At 34.5% G+C, this 24,927-nt stretch overlaps 1 protein-coding gene across 2 annotated transcripts; it reads left to right on the plus strand.

Annotated features, from left to right (window-relative positions):
- Positions 1-2,428: 2,428 nt before the first annotated feature.
- LOC143246434 (uncharacterized) lies at positions 2,429-24,719 on the plus strand. 2 transcript variants are annotated; one of them, XM_076493145.1, is made up of 11 exons: positions 2,429-2,558; positions 4,722-5,008; positions 7,208-7,334; positions 9,297-9,424; positions 10,855-10,981; positions 13,085-13,576; positions 13,873-13,995; positions 15,181-15,390; positions 17,640-17,739; positions 20,316-20,391; positions 24,460-24,715. In XM_076493145.1, the coding sequence occupies exons 2-11, from the start codon at positions 4,722-4,724 to the stop codon at positions 24,482-24,484; spliced, it is 1,695 nt and encodes a 564-aa protein (XP_076349260.1). In that variant the 5' UTR covers positions 2,429-2,558; the 3' UTR covers positions 24,485-24,715. The 2 variants fall into 2 exon arrangements, with proteins under 2 accessions (XP_076349260.1, XP_076349261.1); XM_076493146.1 differs by lacking the exons at positions 9,297-9,424; positions 10,855-10,981 and having other exon boundaries at positions 24,460-24,719.
- The last annotated feature ends 208 nt before the right edge of the window (positions 24,720-24,927 follow it).

Genomic DNA, 24,927 nt, shown 5'->3' on the forward strand with positions numbered 1-24,927 from the left:
AAAGAGTTCTATAAACGCTTTCCATCCAATCAAAATCTTCATTTAAAAACTTTACCCGTGGATTCATTTCAATTTCAGGCACTACCTATTTCCGTAAAAAAGACTTTTTCAAAGATCAAGTACGTGAATTTTAGATACAGATCATCCTTATTTTATGAGCATTTACAATCACTTTTAATAATAGGGAGCACTATCTTTGAACCTCAGTTAAGTATAATTTTGTCAGAAAAACACCAGTTTCATGCTCTCACTAATGCTTAAAAAGCGATTGTGCATTTTAAAAATTTTCAATGTGTGCTCTTATGATAAACAAATTAGTGCTGTTGTACTCTGATCATGTATGTATCCTTACTTAGTTTTACCACGACTCCTCCAGCCCGCGAATCTTTAAAAGATCTACCCCACAGATCTTGTCCAAAACGGTTTGGAAACCTCTGATTTCTAGTGAATAATCTATAGAAAATGGTAAGTTTTACTATTTTAAGTAATAATAAATTAATCATTCAAAGAATATTATTTATCGACTCTTAAGATAGAGACAGCCTCTTCTTTATAACCATTGATGACATGTTGAGAAAATGATGTCATCATCCTTGGCTCATAGCATGAGTGTATGAGTATGATCATCACTGGCACATATATGGCTAAGCAGAATTGAAAATTTGTTCTAATAATTGTACACTAACCAGTCAAATACTGAAAATATACAGTTAGTGTTTTGTATGACTACGAAGTAAACTTGTATAGGTTTCATCATTGATAATTAAATTTTAGAGAGCTACAGTTTAGTATAAATACATAAATAGTTTTTAAGGAATGTTCATCACTAAATATTTACACTTTTGTAAAGTGAACCATCTACTTAAAATTTATAATGAATACATAGGCAGCAACATTGTATTGTAATTTACTTTATTTTAATAAACGTTTCCGTAAATATTAAATGTGTTGTAAATACCTAGATAACGACAATGTGTTATAATTAACTTTTATTTTAATAAAAGTTTTCGTAATTTTATTGGAAATGTCACACATTTAAGTAGAATAGAACATTCATTTTATTGTAACTGGACTGAAGCACTCTGAAAGTTTTCTGTTACATTATACAATAATCTATACTGACTAACAAAATAATAATTTAAATCTTATGTAAAGAATTACATTTGTCGACTTTTACATTTCAGTAAAACTAATTAAAGTATGTAATACATATTTAGAGTTTGTTATTCAATACATTATCTTTAGATAAATAAAGATTATTATAAATGGCTAACTGATTACATTTAGCGATCTTTAAAAGTGGATATTACTTAGACTTTCTTATTAATTTATATAGCGATTATAATGACTCACATTTTGTGTGTGTAATAACATATGACAAACACTGAATTATATAATTCATGCTACCAAAAGCTTTCGTCACTTGCTTTATAATTTATGATCCTCGTACTATCTAGCCAATTATTGCAAAATAGACTTAGGTATTCTAATCCTATTGTCTTTATAAAGTCTTATATTTATTAATCAAGACAGTCATGGGCCTTGAATATCAAACACGTTGGATTGTCACGCTTTACTTCTTCGAACTTTATTTCTTTGTGAAACTATGCTTTTCATCTACATTGCAACACACTGTTGTTAACACCTTTATTAGACTTGCTTTTAACTCAGGACAGATTTCTGTCATTATAAGCAGATGGTTTTTCCAGCTTGTATACTTTCAAGTCGGTCAGTAATCTTCAATGACCAGAGTTGGTAAACTGTGTTGAGTTAAAGTTTGATTTTTCTTCATCAAGGTTTTAAAGTACTAATGAGTTTGCTGATTAAAATTAAAATCAAAATAGTCTATCTAAAACACAGAACACAAGAAAACACTAGGATTTTCTAATAAAATATTCTTTTCTTATTTCTCTTTGATTTTTATCAATACTAAGACTTGCTATCCTCGTAATAAAGGTATAGTTCAATAATTATGTTTTAATCAATTGACAAATCGAGCTTACATTTGTACTTAAAATGATATTTTTTCAAAGTTTCTGTAAAATCTCCTTACTGTTTCATAAAAACGAAGTTTTGTTTTGAAAGTTCTGGGGATTTCTCGACGTATAATGGTTTTGTATTTTTGCATATCTTTTAATATAGATGACAGGTTTTTGTGGTTTGTTTTCAAATCAGCTCAATTACAAAAAAACGCATGATTAAACGTGAACAAAAACAGGAGCACAGTTATATTGAAATCACAGTACCCTCCAGATATTTATTAACTTTAAAATCACTGAAAAATAAACTGGCTGTGCTAGCGCAACATTTGGTAAATCTTAGAAATTGATTTTTTCTTTCAAATTAATAAACATTGCAATCAATAGATGACACTATAATTCCATTCGTTTCCCTAGCACGCTCTTTAATGCTTTATAACACCCAAAGTGAAAGTTTGGCCGTCTAAAGATTACTTGGTGTAATGTGGGATATTACTTGAAAATCTCACATCGTATCTGTACCGTTGGGATACGAATATAGTAGGTCTAAAGGCTAATCTGTATTGCGGGCTCCTGAGGGTAAGGATATGTATGGATTTAATTACCTTTGTTGTGGTTATATGTGGAGTTAAGAAAATTGGTAGAAATAATATATTGCCTGCCTCAATGATATTAAAGTATGTATATATTTAAGCGGTGCAAGGTTTTTTGTGTTATTTTATTTGCACCTAGAGATATAAATCAGAATGTGTTCTATTTATATCACAGCGCCTTAAGATAAATATTTTTCCATCTATCTACTAGCAAGTCGTGGTAATATACTTGTATATTAATTTAAGAAGCTACTGTTTTGCTTCTAATTTTCCAAAGTTTTTTAGGTATTTACTTTACTTTAGGCATTTACTTTAGCATGATAATTATTCTTAAATACATATCTTAACTTTTTGAATAGAAACAGTTCTAATTAATAATTTGTACAAAGAGCCGCGAAGTGGAAAAATATGTCAATAACAAATTAGATATTCTGTATAATAGGGGGATTGAGTTGCTTGTTTGGAGTTAAGCACAAAGATACACAATGGGCTATCTGTGCTTTGCCCACCACGGGCATCGAAACTTGACTTCTAGCAGTATAAGTACGCAGACACAAAGCTGTGCCACTGGAGGCCACTTATACTGTTGTTGTTTTTAGTTAAGCACAAAGCTACAAAATGGGCTATCTACGCTCTGCCCACAACGGGTATCGAAACGCGGTTTTTAACGTTGTAACTCTGCAGAAATACTGCTGTGCTACTGAGGGCCCCATTCCTATCGACAGTACAACAGATTTTTTCAGATGACGACCAAAACAATAGCAAAATAAATAAATATTTATTTTATCCATTGTGGTCACTGGTGAGACAGATTGTTTACAGAGCTCGTACATTTAAGAAAATGGCCCGGCATGGCCTAGCGCGTAAGGCGTGCGACTCGTAATCCGAGGGTCGCGGGTTCGCGCCCGCGTCGCGCTAAATATGCTCGCCCTCCCAGCCGTGGAGGTGTATAATGCGACGGTCAATCCCACTATTCGTTGGTAAAGAATAGCCCAAGAGTTGGCGGTGGGTGGTGATGACTAGCTGCCTTCCCTCTAGTCTTACACTGCTAAATTAGGGACGGCTAGCACAGATAGCCCTCGAGTAGCTTTGTGCGAAATTTCCAAACAAACAAAACAAACATTTAAGAAAAATAAATAACGTGGTTTTCATTTTTAAATTAAATTAACGAAAATATATTAGATTGCTTCGATTTCCCTCACATAGACTATTTTACCATTATGGTTTAAAAAAAAAGATATGTAAAAGGCAACATCAAACACTAGTGGGCTAAGCCCCATGTTTTTTAACGTTATTGGAGCGCGGATATAACTGGGTCCATATAACTCGACGCCTATCATTAAAAAACATTTGATGTCTATGTGTAACAATATATTTCGAAAATGATGTATTAGAACGCATTTAACACGCTTGGCTTGTGCCAATTAAAATTAAAACATCGGAGTCACAACAACCAATAGGGTTATACAAAATTATCCATAAGCTTGTTGATTTCGTGAAAAATACAATGACAGATAATAACAGTATTTAAATTCAATAATATTTAATTTTTGGTACAAATAGAAGTTCCAACAGCGTCATGGCGCGCTTGACAAGGGCTCTTTTCAGCCCTTACAAAACTTATTCGAATTATACCACTTTTTTGTTGTTAATTTTATAGTTGGTTATTATTATAATGCAATATTATTTCCACCTGGTGGTGCCACCATGTTCCAGACTGTTTTAAAATGAGGCCTTTCACCTTTTCTATACTTTAAAATATTCATTATTGTTGATTAAAAATATACTTATTATTTTACTTTCCCATATGAATGTTGATAAATTTATATATTTTCATTCGAATAAGTATTAACATTTTTATCGCAGAAGAATGTACATTGTAACCGTTCTTACTTAAAATATTAATCTTTCTACCATTCAAGAAAAAATATGTTAAATATTTCGTAATTAACACCGATAATGTAATATTTTGTTTATTTTAGCATTCAAAGCACGCAGACCGATTATGTAACATTTTGTTTTATTTTAGTATTCAAAGCACACAGTGTTTTTGTTTTTTTCTATTTTTTTTTTTTTCTTATAGAACCTTTCCCATCATGTTTTCATGCTTTGATTTTTCCTGGCTATTTCATTCTTTTCATTACAACAGATGAATTATTTGAGAAAACTAAGAGGTAGAAAAGATGGAATTTTGGCTGTTTTTGGAGGATTTTTAATTCATGTCTGTATGGGGTATTACCTTACGTTCGGTAATATTACAACTTATATGACCTCCTATCTCAAACTTCGAGTGGATGACAGTATTACCTACACTCGGACTTTGTGGATTCTAAGCACGTGCATAATCGGCAGAGCTTTACCTACAATGCTTGGTGGGTATTTAGAACAGAAGATAGGAACACGGTGGCCTGTAGCGGTTGGTTGTTTATTTTTCAGGTAGTTACTAGCTCAGCAAATTATGAGAAGCAGGATTTGTAAGCAAATTACATTAGATTATTCATGAGCTGTGCGTATTTTCATTGCATTATAAAAAATAAATAAATCAGTCTTTATTTTTATGAAAACAGAAAAACTGAAAACTTGCAGATTATTAAAATAAATGAGTAACTTAAAGAATGTTAAGGATTTGAGAATATTTTTGTGAGTTTCTGGTTTTGTATCATCCTACTTTAAGTCCCATATAATTTCACTGTTAAAATTAACTATACGATAAGGGGCAGCAAATGCTAATACAAAGCAAAGAACTTTATATATATAGCTTCATATACCTTATAGTACAGTGGTTCTCAACCTTTCCTGACTTGCGACACACTACGACAATCTGAAAATGTTCACACCTGGAAAGCCTTAACGATTTTTTTAGGTACACGTTATACGGCAAGCGTTAAATGCCTTAGAACGAAAATTAGGGCCAAAGCAAGCGATATTAATGTCATCTGCACATTGACAACACTATCGCTTGCTTTGGCCGTGAGTGTCGTTCTAAAGCTTTTAAACGATTTTGTGGTATTGCAGAAAAATCAAAACGTTTTATTTTTACATATGTTTTCAATGTGACGCTTGTGTCTGCTTCCGAGAGCAAATCAAATTTTATTAATCGAACAAAAGCCAGAACTTGATCTTTTCCACAAAGTCAGTAGATTCATCAACATGAAGAGACCACAACAGAAACAATTCATCTTCAGGCGCTTCGAAGTGTTCGCAAACTTGATCCTTCAAATCCGACGACAAGTCTACAATTCTGCGCGAAATTGTGTCATTGGACAGTGGAGCTTGCTTAACCTTTTTGGCGGCATCCGTTCCAAGCATAGTTTCGACAATGATTGCTAACGCTGGCGCAATGACTGATTCGACCTCCGTATGAGCTTTCTTGCGTTTTGCCAACAACTGAGCAACTTCATAACTTGCAATCAATCCTTTTTCGGGCAGCTTCATGTAGTTCACGAGCTTCATTAATTGTTCATGTTGTTGAGCCGCGAGATTCTCGAAGTATTCTTTTGGTTTATCTTTCATAGCTGAATGTTTTGTTTCCAAGTGTCTCTTCAGTTTGCTAGGAACAAGCGCCTCGTTCGATAAAGCTGCATTACAGAGTAGGCAGAATGATAATTGAGAATGTTCCAATTCCAAAGCGATAAAACCGTATTCGATGAATTTGTTTTTGTACTTTCATTTGATTCCTTGCTTTTGATTCAACACATTCTCTTTTGCAGCACCAGACTTACTTAAATATTTTTCCATTGATAAATGATAAAGCTAATTCATATATGATAAGCACGAAGTCCTGCAGTTGATATAAAATTCCTACCTACAGCTGTAGCTTACTGCAGAATGAGAACGTATTCCAGAAAGCAGTTTGATTGTTTGACGCATCATTTATGATGTACGAAGCGCTTGTTGCGCCACGATTAAACTAACAGTCGAACCGTTGCAGTCAAGAATGAAATTTAAGTATGAATCTTAAATGCTCGAGTTCAATGAAAACCATCGAATGTTTTGGAAAGTTTCAGAGTGTCTCTATAGTAGCTTTTATTAACTGATGTGTTCGACTTGCTTGTAAAATCCCAAGAAAGTTGAATGTGATTCAAACACACCGCAGCACACCTGCCAATCTCTCGCGGCACACAGGTTGAGAATCGCTGCCTTACAGTGTTATAGATGTACTATCACAACTTGCATGTTGAACATTCCAAATTAAATAAACGAAAACTGTATAGTACAACATAACATATTTATTGAGATACAATATACGTAAATAAGCATTTCAAGAAGTTCATCTAGTCATCATAAATCCTACTTGTTACACATTTGATCTGTCTATAGATAGTAACTTGAAAGTGGTCTACAGATGAAAGAATTACAAAACGGAAATTATGAAATGTCAACAACATTCGTAGTCACTGAATAATAGAAGAGTTTTTTACTGCCTCTTCTGGGGAGGATCTCAAACTCTAGCTTAGTTTGATTGTTCGTAAATCTAGTTCTGGTGTCTATATTTATAACTAAACAAATAAAATTAAATGATAATGTTGCATTATGTTACTTTGCATAGTTACAGAATTTTCTAATGGAATTAACTTAAGCGACACGTGATGTAACTCATATACTGATCAAATCTTCTATTATTTTTTATATTAGTTTATCTGTGTTTCTAACGTCATGGTTAATTGATGATGGATTTGAAGCCGTCGTTATGGTATACGGATTGCTGCAAGGTTTCGGACTGGGATTAGACTATGTCCCAACTCTTGTTACGCCTGCAAAGGTATGGTATGATATGGTACAGTAAAACGTGGCCAGTTTAGGTACAACAGATATAGTGTAGTTTACAGTATTACAGATGGTGCAGTATAACATGTTCTCTGTCTTATTATAATATAATGAGGCGTTTTCCAAATTTAAATTACATGTAAATTACGGGTAATTATAAAGTGTACTTACATGTAAACAAACAAAGTCTACCTTAAACCTGTTTTTTCCTGCGTTACTAAGTTTAACTACATGAAATTCTAGTCATTGCCTGAATTAAATGACCTAAGTTCTTAAATACACGCACGCAACCATAACTCGCACTACATCAACTAAGTTACATTGTGCATTGTACAGAATAAAAAAGAATAAACAAAGTAGGCATGGACCGGATGCTGGGCACATCACTCGGGAGGTTGTACAGATGACGTTTTATTAAACCACGCCCATTCCTACCTTGTTTCCTCACTTTTTTCTTTACCCATTTCTACACTTTAAAATATTTTAAATGTTTTCCATTGTATTAATATCAAATCAAGGGTGTAGGCTTCCCAACAGTTTCGAGGCCATTTTTGTTAAACATAAAGTTATTCAAGGAGTTACCCGTGCTGTATCCACCACGGGTATAGCGTTTTAAATCAAGGAGTTAGCCGTGCTGTATCCACCACGGGTATAGCGTTTTAAATATTCATACTTATCACTAGCGGCCCGCTATGGCCAAGTGTGTTAGGGCGTTTGACTCGTAATCCAAGGGTCGCGAGTTCGAATCCAGATCGCACCAAACATGCTCGCTCTTTCAGCCGTGGGGACGTTATAATGTGACGGTCAATTCTACTATTCGTTGGTAAAAGAGTAGCCCAAGAGTTGGCGGTGGGTGGTGATGACTAGCTGCCTTCCCTCTAGTCTTACACTGCTAAATTACGGACGGCTAGCGCAGATAGCCATCGAGTAGCTTTGCGCGAAATTAAAAAAACAACAACTTATCACTAGTACAGTCATGTGAAAAAGTTAGGACACCCTATGAAATCCCGTGTATTTTTGTAACATTTTTGGATATATAGATATTTAATCTCAATTTCAACAATACTGAGAGATTATAGGAATATAACTAAACAATTAAAACTGAAGAAAAGACTTTTCAGGATCTTCTGTAAATGTAATTCTACAAAAATGCATATTCTAACTGAGAAAAAGTTAGGACACCCCCACATTTATTCCCACTTGAAATGGCTCAATTCACACACAGGTGTATCACACCAGGTGCACATGTTTAGAAGATCGTTACTCAGCATTTTGAATGAGGCTTGCCCTATTTAAACCTCACACATTTAGTTTGGTGTGCTCCTGACTGTTGAAATGAGAGTGAGCAGCGTGGTGAGAGAAAGAGAGCTGTCTGAGGCCTTCAGAAAGAAAATTGTAGCAGCTTATGAGTCTGGTAAGGGATTTGAAAAGATGCCAAAAGATTTTGAAATCAGCCTTTTCACTGTACGGAAAATAGTTAACAAGTGGAAGGCTTTCAAAACAACTGCCAATATGCCCAGGTCTGGTCGTTCAAGCAAGTTCACCTCGAAAGCAGACCGCAATGTGCGAAAAGAGGTCTCCAAACACCATAACATGTCATCACGGGACCTACAGCAGGCTCTGGCTACTGTTGATGTGAAAGTGTATGCCTCTACAATCAGAAAGAGATTGCACAAGTTTACTCGGATTACGAGTTGAGCGCGTTAACCACCTGTTTATTTTAGTAAAGTTATGTACAACACTTCTGGTGTTGTTCATATATCGTTCAGAAATCAATATTTACGTTTGTTAACCTACTCTGTTTTAAAACAAAAGACAATTTCTCCACCCAATTTGAATACAGTTTTTTGGAAAAATCCCAAAAGTTTCTTAAAAAAAAAACGTTTACTAGAGAACATTTGATTATTGGTATAGCCAAATTTCTTATCTTAAGCATGTTTTTAATTTCTCTTTTCAGTGGTTTTCTGGAAATACCGGACTTGCCACCGCTTTTGTCTCCTGTGGGTTTGGTGTTGGTCCTCTCATATTTAACAATGTTATAACATCTTATGTGAATCCAGAGAACATTTCCCCGAATAAAGATGGGTGGGTTGCACTTCGATTAAGTAGTTAAATAGTATGTTCAGAAATATCTTTGTACTGGTCACATTATTGACTAATACATTAAAACAAATATCTTTGTACTGGTCACATTATTGACTAATACATTAAAACAAATATATGTTTTCACCTTTAGGGTTATAAATAACGAGGAATCCATGTTGGTTTGTTTTGAATTCGCGCAAAGCTACACGAGGACTATCTGCGCTAGCCGTCCCTAATTTAACAATATAAGACTAGAGGGAAGGCAGCTAGTCATCATCACCTACCGCCAACTCTTAGGCTACTCTTTTATCAACGAATAGTGGGATTGATAAGTCACATTATAACGCTCCCACGCCTGAAAGGGCAAGCATGTTTGAAGTGATAGGGATTTGAACCCACGACCCTCAGATTACGAGTCGAGTTCCTTAACCATCTGGCCATGCCGGGCCGAAATTCATGTTGATTTTTGCCTTAATAACTCATTACAGCTTTAATTAAATGTTCTATAACAGAGCTGTTGTGTCGGCTTTACCACATTAAACCCTACCAAGCACTATAACGTTCATTTGCCTATTATCTATTCATGCATCAAAACGAAACTTGACGTCATTCACAAATTTTTGTGCCCGGCATGGCCAAGCGTGTTAAGGCGTGCGACTCGTAATCTTAGGGTCGCGGGTTCTCATCCCCGTCGCGCCAAACATGCTCGCCCTTTCAGACGTGGGGGCGTTATAATACGGTCAATCCCACTATTTGTTGGTAAAAGAGTAGCCCAAGAGTTGGCGGTGGGTGGTGATAACTAACTGCCTTCCTCCTAGTCTTACACTGCTAAATTAGGGACGGCTAGCGCAGATAGCCTTGGTGTAGCTTTGCGCGAAATTAAAAAACAAGCAAACAAACAAATTTATGTACTGTAATTTTTTGCTTTAGTATATCTTTATAGATATTAATGCCTTTAAACAACAATAACAGAAACAAGTATTACATTTGTTATTAAAGTCTTGGTTAATTTGTAGTACTCACCATAAATTTTATATTGGGTTTTTCTAACTATTACGTCTAGCCAATGCTACGTTTCAGAGTCTTTACGACTTTATACAAGTCGTAATAGTTTATACATATACCAGTTAGTTTAGTATTTTAGCCATAAACAGAGTTGTTGTTGTTTTCCCTCCAAGGCTTGTATTGACCTCATTAACGCAAATATAAAAAATGCCTATACAAAAATACTATGGACACTCAAAATTCAGTGTTCAGTTTTGGTGATGTTCTTCTCTTTGTGCTGCTAATAATAAAATGCCATAAATGTTAAATATTTTTCAATGTTTCAATTGTGTTTCTGGGAGTTACAAGATAATAAGCGTTTGTAGCAAAGAGTTCTGGGTTGAGAGAACTTTGTCTCAGGGTAATACTGATCTGACTTTTCCCAGCTACTTCACGGACGCCGATTTGTTGGACAGACTCCCATACGTTCTGCTGATTTTAGCGGGAGTATTAACATTCTTTCAAGTTACAGCTTGTATCCTTCTAAAACCACACCCTGATTTCGATAAAAACGTAAGTACACTTAAAAGAAGTGCAAGTAGGCTGTAAATGTGACAAAACTCGTTTTATAACGACACTTATACTATAAGAAAATCGTAACCTGAAAGATGTAAAAAAGTTTATCTTAAGGATACATTCTTGACTCTCATATTAGTGATAGTTGAGGAAAACTGTTGTTGGAAAAAACCTATGTTGATACACATAATTCCAGAACGTGATTCTTCAAATTTTTGCCCACATGCATTGATAAAAAAATAAAGAAACCTTTACATGATCAGAACGAGGTGATATTTCACGAAAGCACCTTTTATTTTGGGATAATTTTAATAGAAAATTAAAAACATTAAATTACATCGTTAACGGTAAGAAAAACAAGATACTTTCAAACTGTTAGGAAGATCTGTAAGAAAAACGAGATACTATCAAACTGTTTTGAAGATGTGTAAGGAAAACAAGCTATTATCAAAGTGTTAGAAAGATCTGTAAGTGTTTTACGATCATTGGGGTTAGAAATTTAGAGTTGTTTTATTTACTTTTCAGTTGAATTAAAATTTTGTTTATTAACTATACTCTTCAAAAAAAGAAACGCAAAAGGGATATTTTTGTTATTTTAAAGAGAAATATATGTAATAACGTTACAAGCTCAGAGTATGTGATGTTACACGTGTTAAGGCACTGATTGTCAGACCAAAATGGCAATAAAAGTTGTGCACTTTGCAAAAGGAAGAAAACATCAAATTTTTCGCCAAAACGCATGCGTGCCCACTAAATTTGTTTGAGAGATCTGCATGTTCTGCAAGTGCAACATGTGCAAAATCCTTATAAAAGTGACGGGTTCTCGGTTTCCATAGCTCAGTGTTAAGCCACCGACACGCAATACAGTTACGCCAAGACTGACTGAAGCACAACGCAACAACGCCATTGGTCACTTGGAAGCAGGCGAATCTCGATCAGATGTTGCCAGAGCTGTGAACGTCCACCCAAGCACCATCACAAGGCTATGGAATCGTCACCAACAACATGGATCAACTTGTGACCGTCCACGATCTGGCAGACCTCGTGTGACTACGCCCGCACAAGATCGCTACCTCCGGTTACGTCACCTTCGGGATAGAACCACCACTGCGACGTCTACTGCCTCAATCATACCAGGGCTGCGTAGGATTTCCGATCAGACCGTACGCAACCGTCGACGAGATTCTTAGGCTCCAAGTGCAACCCATCATGGTGAACGTCAACGACGATGTTCAACATGACAACGCCCGTCCTCACACAGCCTGACTCACCACTGTCTTCTTGAGACACCACAACATCAACGTTCTTCCCTGGTCCTCCAAATCACCAGATTTAAACCCCATCGAACATTTTTGGGACGAGTTTGACCAACGTCTGCGACGGCGACAACCTCAACCGCAGACTCTACCTCAGCTTGCAGCAGTTTTGCAGGGTGAGTGGACAGCCATTCCACAGAATGTGATTCGTCATCTCATCGCTTCCATGGGCAGGAGATGCCAAGCAGTTATTGACACTCACGGGGGGCATACTCGTTATTGACGTTGAGTGACGTTAAACGTCAACTAGTGAGCGTGAACTTCGCCTTTGCAGACTTTGGATGTTTAGCAGTGAATGTGCAAAGTTTCACACATGTCATGCAGAACTACCCGGAATAAACTTGTTAACAATATGTCTCAAATTTTGCCTTTTGCGTTTCTTTTTTTGAAGAGTATATATTACTCCATTTTAGAAAACAAAAATCCAGTCATTTTAACAGAGTGCTGGTTATGTTCAGTTATTGATTTAGCTTAATTTTGATTCTTTATTATGTTATCCTATAATGAATCATCTACTTTTTTTAAATTGCACAGAGTTGACTGTAGTATTATATGTTATTTATCAGTGTTAGCGTGAGGATTACAAGACTAAAATTGTGAGATATTAATGGCATCACGACCGGAATTATTGCCAACAGTGAGTGTACCGAGGTTACAAATTAATATTTAAGAGCCGTATGATAAATTAGGCATGCTTATTACTGGGTTATTTCGATATCTGCTATAGGTACATAGCTTGTTTTGAATAGATGTTAAAGATAACTTTGGGTTGTTATATTTTCAGAAAAATCTATTTTGTTGGAGAATACGAAATAAAAATTCCAAAAAAGTAAGAAGTGATCTCGATAGAAACGTAACAACATTAACAATTTGTAGTGATGGAACTACCAACGACAACACTGTTAGCCGATCAAATGATGTAACATTCATAAAATTTAACCAGAATGTTTGTTCAGTTGAGACACATTCATCAACGGTTCACAAAGAAAGCCCAAGTGAAGTTCCCTCTGATTTCATTGAGACAAATCAACTTTTTCAGACATCCCCAGTGAATTCGGAAGACAATTATAATGACATTTTGGTTTCTTCAAAGGATGATTACAAGTATATAGAACGAGGTAAACAGGACTTTGAACCAGCTTCTGGTTGTCGTGACATCAAACACTCCGAGTATCTAACAACGAAAGAGGCTTTGAGGAAAAAAGAATTCTACATTATTATGGGTTTTCTGTTTCTACAGTATACTGTAAACCTTTATTTCACTTCGTTTTATAAGGTAACTTAATGTAGCTTCTGGACATTTTGTGAAAGAAGTTTGATTGCAATAATAAATCATAGTATTTGTTTGTAATGAAAAAGCAATAACATTATTTGCATGGATTATGTTTTTGGTGCAAATGTGAAGACGCTTTGTTGTCTCGAATTACGTTTGAAATAAAAATTATACGGTGTGTGTTTATGTGTGTGTATGAAAGTCATTATTGTTTTGAATATCAAAATCACGTGTCACACGCAAAATGCGTTTGAGTTCAAAGATTTGATATAACAATTACCCGTTATAATCCCTTTCAGACGTATGGCCAAACTTTCATCGAAGATGATTCTTATTTAGGTGTAGTGTCGAGCTTCACAGGGCTTATGAATGCTTGCGGGAAGTTTACCTTTGGAAGTCTTTTGGATAGATTAGGCTTCAGAGTAAGTAATATCAAATTAAGTACTTTTAATCTTTTCTTCATAAATTTAAGAAATATCCGTTTAACTTGCTCAAATAAAAATTTCACGAAATGATAGTGATATATCTTTGAATTTACAATGGGTTTCATCCTCCTGTTTCAGTTTTTTTTCTTCTGAGATAATGTTTGCATTGCCTCCATTATTGAGTCAAGTGCGTACGTAATAGTTAATAGTATCAGCCTGATAGGTCACATAGGTTAAAAGGTTAGGTTAACAATCCCGAGATTCAGAAGTGCAGATCAGCTTTGTGGCACAAGTTTAAATATTTTTTAATTGGCAAGTCAGCTTTGGAATCTGTGCGATAGTGGGAAATATTTCTGCATTTTTAAATAATGTGCCTTATAAGAATGACGGTCAGTCCAATTAGCCTGATTACTAGGAAGTAGAGAACTGCCTACTGGTTGTCTTCAGGAACAGTGGGAGAGGTTTGGTGGGTATAACAAAATACAAAAACTCAAGGTTTAGATATAGTCATCCATGATTTAGAGCTACTGATCAGAGAAAAGGCAGCTACGTAGTAGTAACCGACCCCTTCATGGTTACGAATAACAAAATAAATGGATTAGTATTACATTAATAACACGCCCAGAGTTGAAAGTACAAAGCGTGTTTAATAACAAATCGCTTAGATGTACTAATCGAAACCTGGAACGATGAAACAGCCCAACATAATTATTTAATTCTATTCCAAGATGTGTGTTGTATCCAAACAACTCAAAAATCTACATGAAGATTCCTAAACCTTTCACGACAAAATTTCTTGTTGTTTTCATGATCAAATAAAATAACATTTTACAAACATTCTAACAAAAGTTAACCTAACATTTATATTATATAATTACCAAAATTACAAATGTATTAGGTACTAGGCTATCCAAACCGATTTTAAATATGATAGATATTTTGTCTGTTACTTAATTATAATATAAGAAGTCTGGGACTTTTATAAATTACCTCAAGTACTATTGGAAGAGAAACCAAATATTTTTTTTAAAAAATCATTCACTTTTGAAAGGTAGTTTCTATAACTTTTGGAAAGGGACATCAAGCACTTTGGGAATGTAGTCGTTCTGACACACGGGCTATTAAGTTTCATGTTTTCAGATAATGTTCATGTACAAATTCAGTGGGTTTTTGTCATTTCAGAAAGTGGTTGGCTTCATCATTTTTTTATCGTCCTTTATTGCAATAAGCTTTCCTGCAACTCAATACGGAGGGAAACTGATGTGGACGATGTGGACTACTTTGTATTATTTTTTAGTTTCCGGAATATGGCCGATTTTACCCGTTGCAACAGCCCAGGTCTTCGGAAGAAACAACAGCAGTACTATCTACGGGATAGCCATAGGATTCCCGGTAAGTTTTGTTAGGCTTTGAGGCATCGTCTCTTAATATAGCAATAGGAAATTTTATATTATAATGTAGAAAAAAAACTACATTCTATAATAATTTGAGATTCCGTGATCCATTCAGCTCTGTACACTGTGCTACCATGAGTATGAAATTATACAATAAACAGGCATTTTTATTTTGGTTTGAAACACGTTTATTCACTGAATATCACCATGCAATAAGTAAACACTTTTGCACTAATTTGAAACTTTCTTTACAATAAACATAACACTTCTTTACTAATTCACAAGACCTCTATTTAGTAAACAACTCTCCATAATGACCAAGTGCTTCAATTCTAGTTTCAAACACTTCTATTCAAACATCACTTTTTACAAAAGACACTTTCTTCTGTGACGGATTTTCTGTTATTTATTTTAATATCAATGTTTGTTCTAGTTAAATATATATTTAGAAATGCATTTAATTTATATCGTTAAATAAGTATTGCAGAATTCCCGTATAACTTCAGCTTTAAAAAACACGTATTATTGGATATCTATCCAGCTCGCGGTTAAGTGATTTGTTCCTATTTATGTTAACTCAGAATTATTTCCCTCGTCATGAACACTCGATAAGATATCAAGGAACTTTCGAACAATTTAGAAGACTCAATATTGCTTGTAAGCTTGTAAAACGTTTGTACATAAATCATTACTTGTAATAATCATTATTATAAATTGTATTATTATTTGTATATTAAAATATGTTTGTATTAAAAATAAAATCTTGCGTGTCAAGCTTGTTAGCGAGTATAATACATTTTGTACATTTCTACATTTAGTTAGCTTCTAAATTAAAATTAAACTCAGTTTCAAGCTTTTAGAAATTGCAATGCGTAACATAATAAATTGAAGGCTCGGCTGACATAGGCCGGGCATGGTCAGGTGGTTAGGGCGATCGACTCGTAAGTCGCAGGTTCGAATCACCATCACACCAAACATGTTCACCATTTCAGACGTGGGCGCGTTATAATGGGATAGTTAATCTTACTATTCGTTGGTAAAAGAGTATCCCAGTCTTAAACGGCTAAGTTAGGGATAGCCAGCACAGATAGCCCTCATGTAGCTCTGTGTGAAATTCAAAATCAAACAAACAATCGTCCGGTATAAATTATAACACCTAACACCTGCAAATACAAAAATTTATTTAACAACTTCTGTTTACTTGATTAACAATTAACTGATTCGACCCCAACGACATAGTGACAAGTCTACAGACTTATAACACTAAAAACCAGGTTTCAATACCCGTGAAATGCACAGCATAGATAGTTCATTGTGTGGCTTTGTACTTAAAACAAGCAAAACTAATCGATTCTTGGCTTTGGGAAACTTAAATAAAATGTCAGTATTTAAAGTATAATATACTGGACAGTTGGCTTAAAACCGTTAAATTTGACTACATTAGTTTATGTTTTATTTAAATTAATTATGATTATTTTCAAAAGTTATTGTTTTGAATTAAGCGCAAAGTTACACAATGAGCAATCAGTGTTCTGACCAACACGAGTATCGAAACTCGGTTTTTAGCATTGTAAGTCGGCAGACATACCGCTGAGCCACAGGGGTGCTATTTTCAAAAGAAGATTCCAGAAAGGAAAAAAATCTGTGTTACCGTAAACGTATACTATAATAGAACTGTTCCTTTTATGATATTGGAAAAACCTTTCTATTTCGCAATGTGCGTCAACCAACTTCGCGAAATTTTCATTTTATATGCATGTAGATTTGCAAGAGGGGTCAGAATTTTCCCGTTTTGCCTTCCGTATCTCGTCAAGGAGAGCTTCATTTTTTTCTATTTTCAGAGTGCAGATATGACGTCATATATACATTCCATGCGAACCTAATGCACTGGCATCACAGGTAATTAAAAATGATTTTTCTACTTACGAAATGGTAGAACTGATCTTCCAAAAATTATTTTTAGACTGAATAGGTAAATCTAGAAACGTCATTACGATTGCTTCAAACTAGCGGTGACAAAGAATGTGGAGGTTTTGAACCCAAAAGAAACGTTATTTACTTTTATTATGTAAATAGAAACTCGTGAATCTTATTGTTAATTTAATATATGCATATATATACAACTATATACAAATGTATATAATATATATATTACCTGATTGAATTGTGTATGCTGTAAGAGTTTGTGAAATAATCGAATAACAAAAACTTGTGTACAACTGATAAAACTACTAATTTTTGTTTCAGATGATGTTGAACATCCTGGGTACTTTGGCCATTTCTAAACTTCATGATCACTTCGGATGGTACGGAGCATATGGTTTTATAGGCGGTATGGGTTTTTTAAGTAAGTAGTCTCTGATGTCAAATCTTATATAGTTGTTTTAAGCTGGGCCCGGCATGTCGTAGTGTTTAGAGCGCTCGCCACTTAATCTCTGGATCGTGGGTTCGAATCTCTATATCACAGAAATATGCTCTCCCTTTCTGACGTAGGAGCGTTATAATGTTCAGTCAATCCCACTATTTGTTGTAAAAAGCTATTTTTGTTGTTATTTGAATTTCGTGCAAAGCTACACGAGGGCTATCTGCGCTAGCAGTCCCTAATTTAGCAGTGTAAGACTAGAGGGAAGGCAGCTAGTAATCACCACCCACCGCCAACTCTTGGGCTACTCTTTTACTAACGAACAGTGGGATTGACCGTCACGTTATAACGCCCACACGGCTGAAAGGGTGAGCATGTTTGGTGTGACGGGGATTCGAACCCGCGACTCTCGGATTACGAGTCAAGTGCCTTAACCACCTGGCCATACTGGGCCGTCCTCTTTTGTATAGCTATTTTAACCATGGCGGTTTGATATTTTCAAGCGACTCTTATTAAGAAATATTGTATAGTTAATTCATCCACGTGTTTTATTTCGGTGGATTTAACAGTTTTCTTTTATCTTATGCAATTCCGTTCTTTCAGGTATGTGGCTACGCAGATGACTTGAAAGTTTCACTAAGTACTCAAAAATATCAACTTCTCACGTAGTTATTTTAAGTAAAAAACTAAAACCATAAATGTTTTATACTGATTTATTTTTATTTGTTTGTTTAAAATTAAGCACAAAGCTACACAAATCGAAACCCGATTTTTAGCAGCGTGAATCCGCTGTGCCACTGGATGGCCTGATTTATGTAATCACGCATTTAGAGAAACTAAAACCTTTTTTGGCTAAAATATGGTATAAAACTCGCAAAAAATTGAAATCAAGAAAAAATTGAAACGAAGATTAAAATAAATTAGAAGCTATATAAAGAAATTTATTCTAATAAAGTGAACAATGTTAAACATTGAATTAAAAAATTTGATATAAATATCGGTTTAAACTCAAAAAATTTAAATGCTAATATCAGTTCCTCACAATAAATGTTTACATAAGGTTATGTTGCCTCAAATTTAACGTTTAATAGCTGGCACTCAATGGCTCCATTGGCACAGCGAAATGTCTGCGACTTATAACCGGTTCTCCATGGTCATGACGGGTACAGCACAGATGTCCCTTTCTGTGTCTTTGTGCTTATAACAAAACTCTTCATGTTTTGATTGAAGGGTGATAGAATCTATGTAGAAAAATTGGTGGATGTCGATCTAGTCTCGAATGCTAGATCATTTGTCGATGCCCACTGATGTTATCTCAAGAAACTACATCATTTTATAAAGTGTAAAGGTAGTTCAGATCAAATAACTAGACAGTCAAGTGTTTTCTTTGTAACCCATGCTTTGACTACTAGTTGATAGCACTGACGACAGCGTAACACTAAACAAATCTCTGAAACTGTCAAGTGGCATTGATTTATCACTGATGCAAGCGTGTAGTCTGAGATCACTCCTGTTATTCGGCAAAAACTCAAAGAGTCATTACACTAATAAATTAGGGACAGCTAGCGCAGATTGCCCTAGTATAGCTTTGCGCAAAATAAAAAAAAACAACCCTGCAGCTGAAACGAAATATACCAATTATGTACTCAAACAAATGTTTGCTTTAGATATCCATTGGTTTGAAGTATGGAATTGTTTAGATTTTGTTTGATTCGGGATCAAGGAAGTCCGGTTTTAACTTAAGTAACTGTCAGACATTGATTAATATTACACACACACACAAAAAGACAAAAATATGTTGTATAAGCTCAGAAACACAATACGTGGAAAATAGTGTCCAAGTTATAAAATAAACAAATCCAAAATACATCCAAGTTTTAATATCACTGTGAAATGATACGTTAGGTTTTGTTTTGTCTAACTAGGTCTTGTGTTTTTTTTAATACGATTTAAGAATGTTTAGATAACACTCGGTCTTATGACAGAATCCGAAATTTTGCTCAGTATTTAATTGTAATATCACACCTTTAATGAATTTCTAAGTTTTGGTATTTTATAACTTGTTTACATCTTTAACGTATTATGTTTCTGTAAAGATTTGAAACCACCTTCTCTCCTGCTCTATAAGTAGATGGACGGTACCAGCACGCTTTGATAAGGTGGTTTGTTTGTTTTTTTAATTTCGCATAAAGCTACTTGAGGGCTATCTGTACTAGCCATCCTTAATTTAGTAGTGTAAGACTAGAGGGAAGGCAGCTAGTCATCACCACCCACCGCCAACTCTTGGGCTACTCTTTTACCAACGAATAGTGGGATTGACCGTAACATTATAGCGCCCCCACGGATGAAAGGGCGAGCATGTTTGGCGCGACCGGGATGCGAACCCGCGAACCTCAGATTACGAGTCGCACGCCTTAACACGCTTGGCCATGCCGGGCCTCGCATTACTTAATTGTTAATACAGTAGTGCATCAGAATATTTATTCTATAAATGTATTTATCCTTAAACATTAATGTTTTATCCTCACAGATTTTTAACTTGTTTTGAAATTAATTAACAGGTTTTCTTCTTGTATTGCTTTTTCCCGAAGACCCAGAAGCACAAAGGAGAATATATGTGGAAGAAAAGAATAAGAGGTAATATATCATACCAGAAGTGTTGTGTTTTCTAATAGCAAAGCCTCATCGGGCTGTCTGCTAAGCCCACCGAGGGGAATCGAACCCCTGATTTTAGCGTCGCAAATCGGTAGACATACCGCTGTATTAGCGCGTTCATCATACCAGAAGAAAATTCCTATCTGTAATTGATGTTGCTTTTAAACATTTAAATTCCTAAAATTAATCTGCAAAATTTAAAGTTTTTAGGCTCGTGTACGAATGAAAGTTTTTGCATATTGGCCGAAATTAAGTTATTCCTTTTGAGATAAGAAATAAATTTCGTTTCAATAAATCATTATCATATGATTTTTAATCCAACTGGATTCAACGTATGAGAATAGTGTGACTTTTAGAACAATTGGTTTCTGATAATTCAATATTGTGTCATTTAAAACAGTCGGTTCCAATCAATTGGAATTTTATGACTTTTATAACGATCGATTTTGATAATTCACTATTGTGAGACTTGTGAAATAAACGATTTGGTTTGGCATTATGTGACTATTAGAACTGCCAGCTCAAACCAGGGCTTCATTACAGTTTACCAATTTATAAATATAATGTTTACTTTAAAATAACCTTAGCTACATACTGTCTATGTCTAATTACTCGGATATTTGTCGATTGCCCAGTAATTAGCATTCTATTTTCTCCTCCAATGTATCACAGCATTTCTACATTCGGTAATCTTTAACTCTAATGTTGTTGAGATATAATACTCTCATGATATATTTTTGTGTTTAATTTAATATAAAAAAAACGTAATTATAAAATATTAGTATTTCCTAAATATATATTTGTTCCAGTAATGTGAGTAGTACAGTTTGATTATTTTGAATGTTTTTTATAAGAGTTATTTTTGTTTGAAGTTAAGCACAATTTACGCTTCGCCCACACCACTATCGAAACATGGTTTCCAGTGTTGAAAATCCGCAGACATATTGTTGTGTAACAGTGAAACTTTCATAAAGGAATTTCAAACCTGACAATAAGCATTGAATAATAAAATTTTGTATTTAACCCTAAAATAGTGAATCGACTGAACAAAAACTTCAAATTACTGACGGTAACTCTGGGAAAGAGAAAACATTTTAGACTAACCTGTCATCTAAAAGATTGCATAAGTTTAGGGTTCAATGCAAAAGTCATCATCACATCACCAACGAAACTCATGGAATATTGTTTTATTTTCATGAAATGCCTTTCTGAGCAAAGCTACTGTCGCTAAGAGCATTTGTTCTTCATTTGCACTTCATAAAATGGTTTTAAACATATTTATGACATGTAGAACACCCTGTAGCCTTGTTTAGTATTCCCTGTGGCTTTTTCTTTGGTTCAAGTGTGATCAATTACACTTGAATCTCACATTCTCTGAATGATCTAAGGCAATGAAAGTGGATATATCTACTGTTTCTTCTGTTTTGCAGGGTTTTTTTCTCTTTTGATTAATTCTAACTTTCTTGGAGCGACTTCTCTTAATGAGAGCTTTTAACTTCAACAGGAAACCCATTGTGACTGTATTTACATGGTTCGTGTTTGATGAAAAAAATCAAATCTTTCACCTTCGTATTGGTAACTAACGTTAAAATAAACACGACTTTTGGGTATTCTCTCGGTTTACAGTACTGTACAATAGTGTGAAGACAAGAGAGTATGTGTCACTCTTTTTATTTGATGAGCTTAAATCTTCTATGTCATTATAGAATGTAATTTCAACACCATAGCAATGGTTCACTGATCCCTGTGATAATTGAATGAGCCAGGGTGAGAATACTTATCATACTTTAGAATTCGTGTATAAATATACCAAGGGCATGTAATAAGGATTCTGTTTGAATGAACATACTGATTAAATTTAGTGTCTGAAATAAGTATGATGCAGTGTCTTAAGTGTATAGAAAGAAGCTAGCAAGGAACTAACTTATGGTACTGACACATGCTAGATGACATCAATTTAACAGCACTCCAGAAAGATACCTTGATAAACGTGAAGGTTTTAAACCAATATTTTGAACCGTACGTTTAAACTAAGTTATCTTCTGAAAACGTAACATCCGAACTTGCAAGGTTTGATGAAGTCACCATAAATTACAAACATTTATAAACTCCAAAAATTAAAATCAGTACAATAAACACAGGACTGACCTTTATACGTGCACGATAATTTTAAATCTATAATAAATTGTGTATGATTAATCTCCAATGTCAGGGTTAATGATTTATTTAAGCAATTTAAAATTTTCAAGCTGAAAGGTATGTTGTGCTAGACATGAACAAAATGGGCCAAATCAAAGATCCATAAGGGTTAAGAAGAGACAACACCAGCGAAACAGAAGAAGGGCAAAAAAATGTTGGAATAATCAATAATCAATATTACTTTTCTGCACATCTCTTTCAGAAATGGACAAAATTGTTTTGCATACAGTTTTCAACACTTCCACGTGCCCTCTTCACTTCAACGGTTTTATTCGTTGAGAGCACTGTGTGTTTATGTGTTTTCTTATAGCAAAGCCACATCGGGCTATCCGCTGAGTCCGCCGAGGGGAATTAAACACCTTCGTTGAGAGAAATACGTGCGCTGTTTATTTTATAGCAAAAAGTTCCAAGTTCATTATGACATATGATGTGAGAAATGAATTCAGCATTGATCTTCAGTACTGTTGAAATTGAGTAGTCTTTAAACGAACAGACTTTCCCTAATTTTTTCTAGTTTTACTTGTTAGTTTGTATGATTTACAGCCGGTTTGGTCAAAGTAATTTTAGACCACTGTTACTCAAATTTTGTATTATGCGGGTCTTGTTAAGCTCATCCAATCAAACTTCAATATATTTAATCTTTAGCTATTCGTGTTACTTTGATTACAAAACCACTGATCACAAGTCCAGTTGCTTTACTTAATGACGCTAGATTAATCTGATGAAACGATGTGACCGTACATATTGCATTCTGTGTATCCGATACAAACGAGTTTTTTAGTTTTAAGGTTATGTAAGGTTTAGCTGATCTCGGGAACAACAGAATGAAAGGGTGGGTAACTTATTTTTTTTAGTGGCCACAACTCTTGCTAATGAAAACAACGTTGGCCACACTATTAAAAAAAAAAATATGTTAGTTTACTCAAAATAATTGCATTTCAACTAACTTTCAATGTGAAAATTGATGGGGGTTTTCATCAACAAGTTTTGTAAAATTAGGCTTAATATCTGTGCTCAATGAGAATCTTAATTCTGTCTCTAAATTTATCTCAGTTAGTCCAGATCTGTATCTAGACATGAAAAACTCTAGCGTAGAAAATGCTGACTCACACAACCAAGTGGATCCAAGCATGGAAAATAATTTTGAAATTGCTATCTTTAAATTTGGAAGACTCTCATTTATCAAAATAGCGAGTCACATCTCTATGATAAAACATTTTTGCTTACCTTTTATGTGTTTTGCACTTTGCAGGGTAAGCATCTCGTCTTCAAATCCACACTTATCCAAAGACAAAAAAGATGTGATTTTCTTAGTGAAATTTCCTAAATGAAATTGAAACGAATGATACAAAAATTCAAATAACAATTTGACCGTCACATTATAACGCTCCCACGGTTGAAAGAGCGAGCATGTTTGTGGCGATGTGGATTGGAACCCAAGACCCTCGGATTACGAGTTGAACTCCTTAACCCACCTGGCTATGACGGGCCGTGTCAGAATCGAATCTTTAATTTTAGATTCGCACACCAGGATTCTAACTAAAGATCACACCTAGTCTACGATGATCCCTAAAGACTAACAAGATGTCATGCTTTTGTATTTTACTTAATTTTGTACCGTGAAGTATGATATTCATTTAAAACTTGGGATACAGATTTAGTCAACAATTATTTCTTATTGTGCTTTTTTAAGGTAATAGAAGGTTTATTGTACTTAACATGTTAACACTTAACACTGCTCATAATGTTTTTAATGTCACCGTGTCTTTTTCAGATATTATTAAGCTAAATTTTGTGTAAATCAAGAAATCAAGAAACGACATATTTCGTTCTGATTCGTTTTTATTCTAGATCAGAGAAGAATGTTCCTGATTAATCGTTATCATATTGGTGGAATATAGTTTTGTGTGTTTTTACGAGTTAGTGAATAATAGATGTTATATGTTCATAAAATATTTTTGGAATTAAATAATTAATTTTAAAATCCATTCCTCGTTAATGTTTTGCCAATATGTTAGAATGAAAAATATGACTTGTAAGCTTTCCGTGACGACTAGGTATCGACGAAATATAGTATTACTCCTTAAAATGTACTTTAAGTTGAATTAAAACATTTACAATTTAACTTTAAAATTATGTTTTGATTTCACCTCTTGCCAACACCAAGATGTCCAGTAAGGTCAAACTCACTCTTAGATATTCAGTAACTCTCTGAGCCATCTCAAGTGTCATTCGTCATTATCACAATAACATTGTCACTACAGGTTATTACGGTTCAAAAAGTTAATTTACATTTATACACATTAGAATATTAAAGAA

This window comes from Tachypleus tridentatus, chromosome 3 (genome assembly GCF_004210375.1).
Source record: "Tachypleus tridentatus isolate NWPU-2018 chromosome 3, ASM421037v1, whole genome shotgun sequence".
Classification (NCBI taxonomy): Eukaryota; Metazoa; Arthropoda; class Merostomata; order Xiphosura; family Limulidae; genus Tachypleus; species Tachypleus tridentatus.

Coding starts and splice junctions, on each gene's coding strand:
- LOC143246434 (XM_076493145.1), top strand. CDS start 4,722: ATGAATTATTTGAGAAAACTAAGAGGTAGAAAAGATGGAATTTTGGCT. Junction 9,425..10,854: donor ATTTCCCCGAATAAAGATGG/GTGGGTTGCACT, acceptor GACTTTTCCCAG/CTACTTCACGGACGCCGATT. Junction 20,392..24,459: donor GTGGAAGAAAAGAATAAGAG/GTAATATATCAT, acceptor TTTTTATTCTAG/ATCAGAGAAGAATGTTCCTG.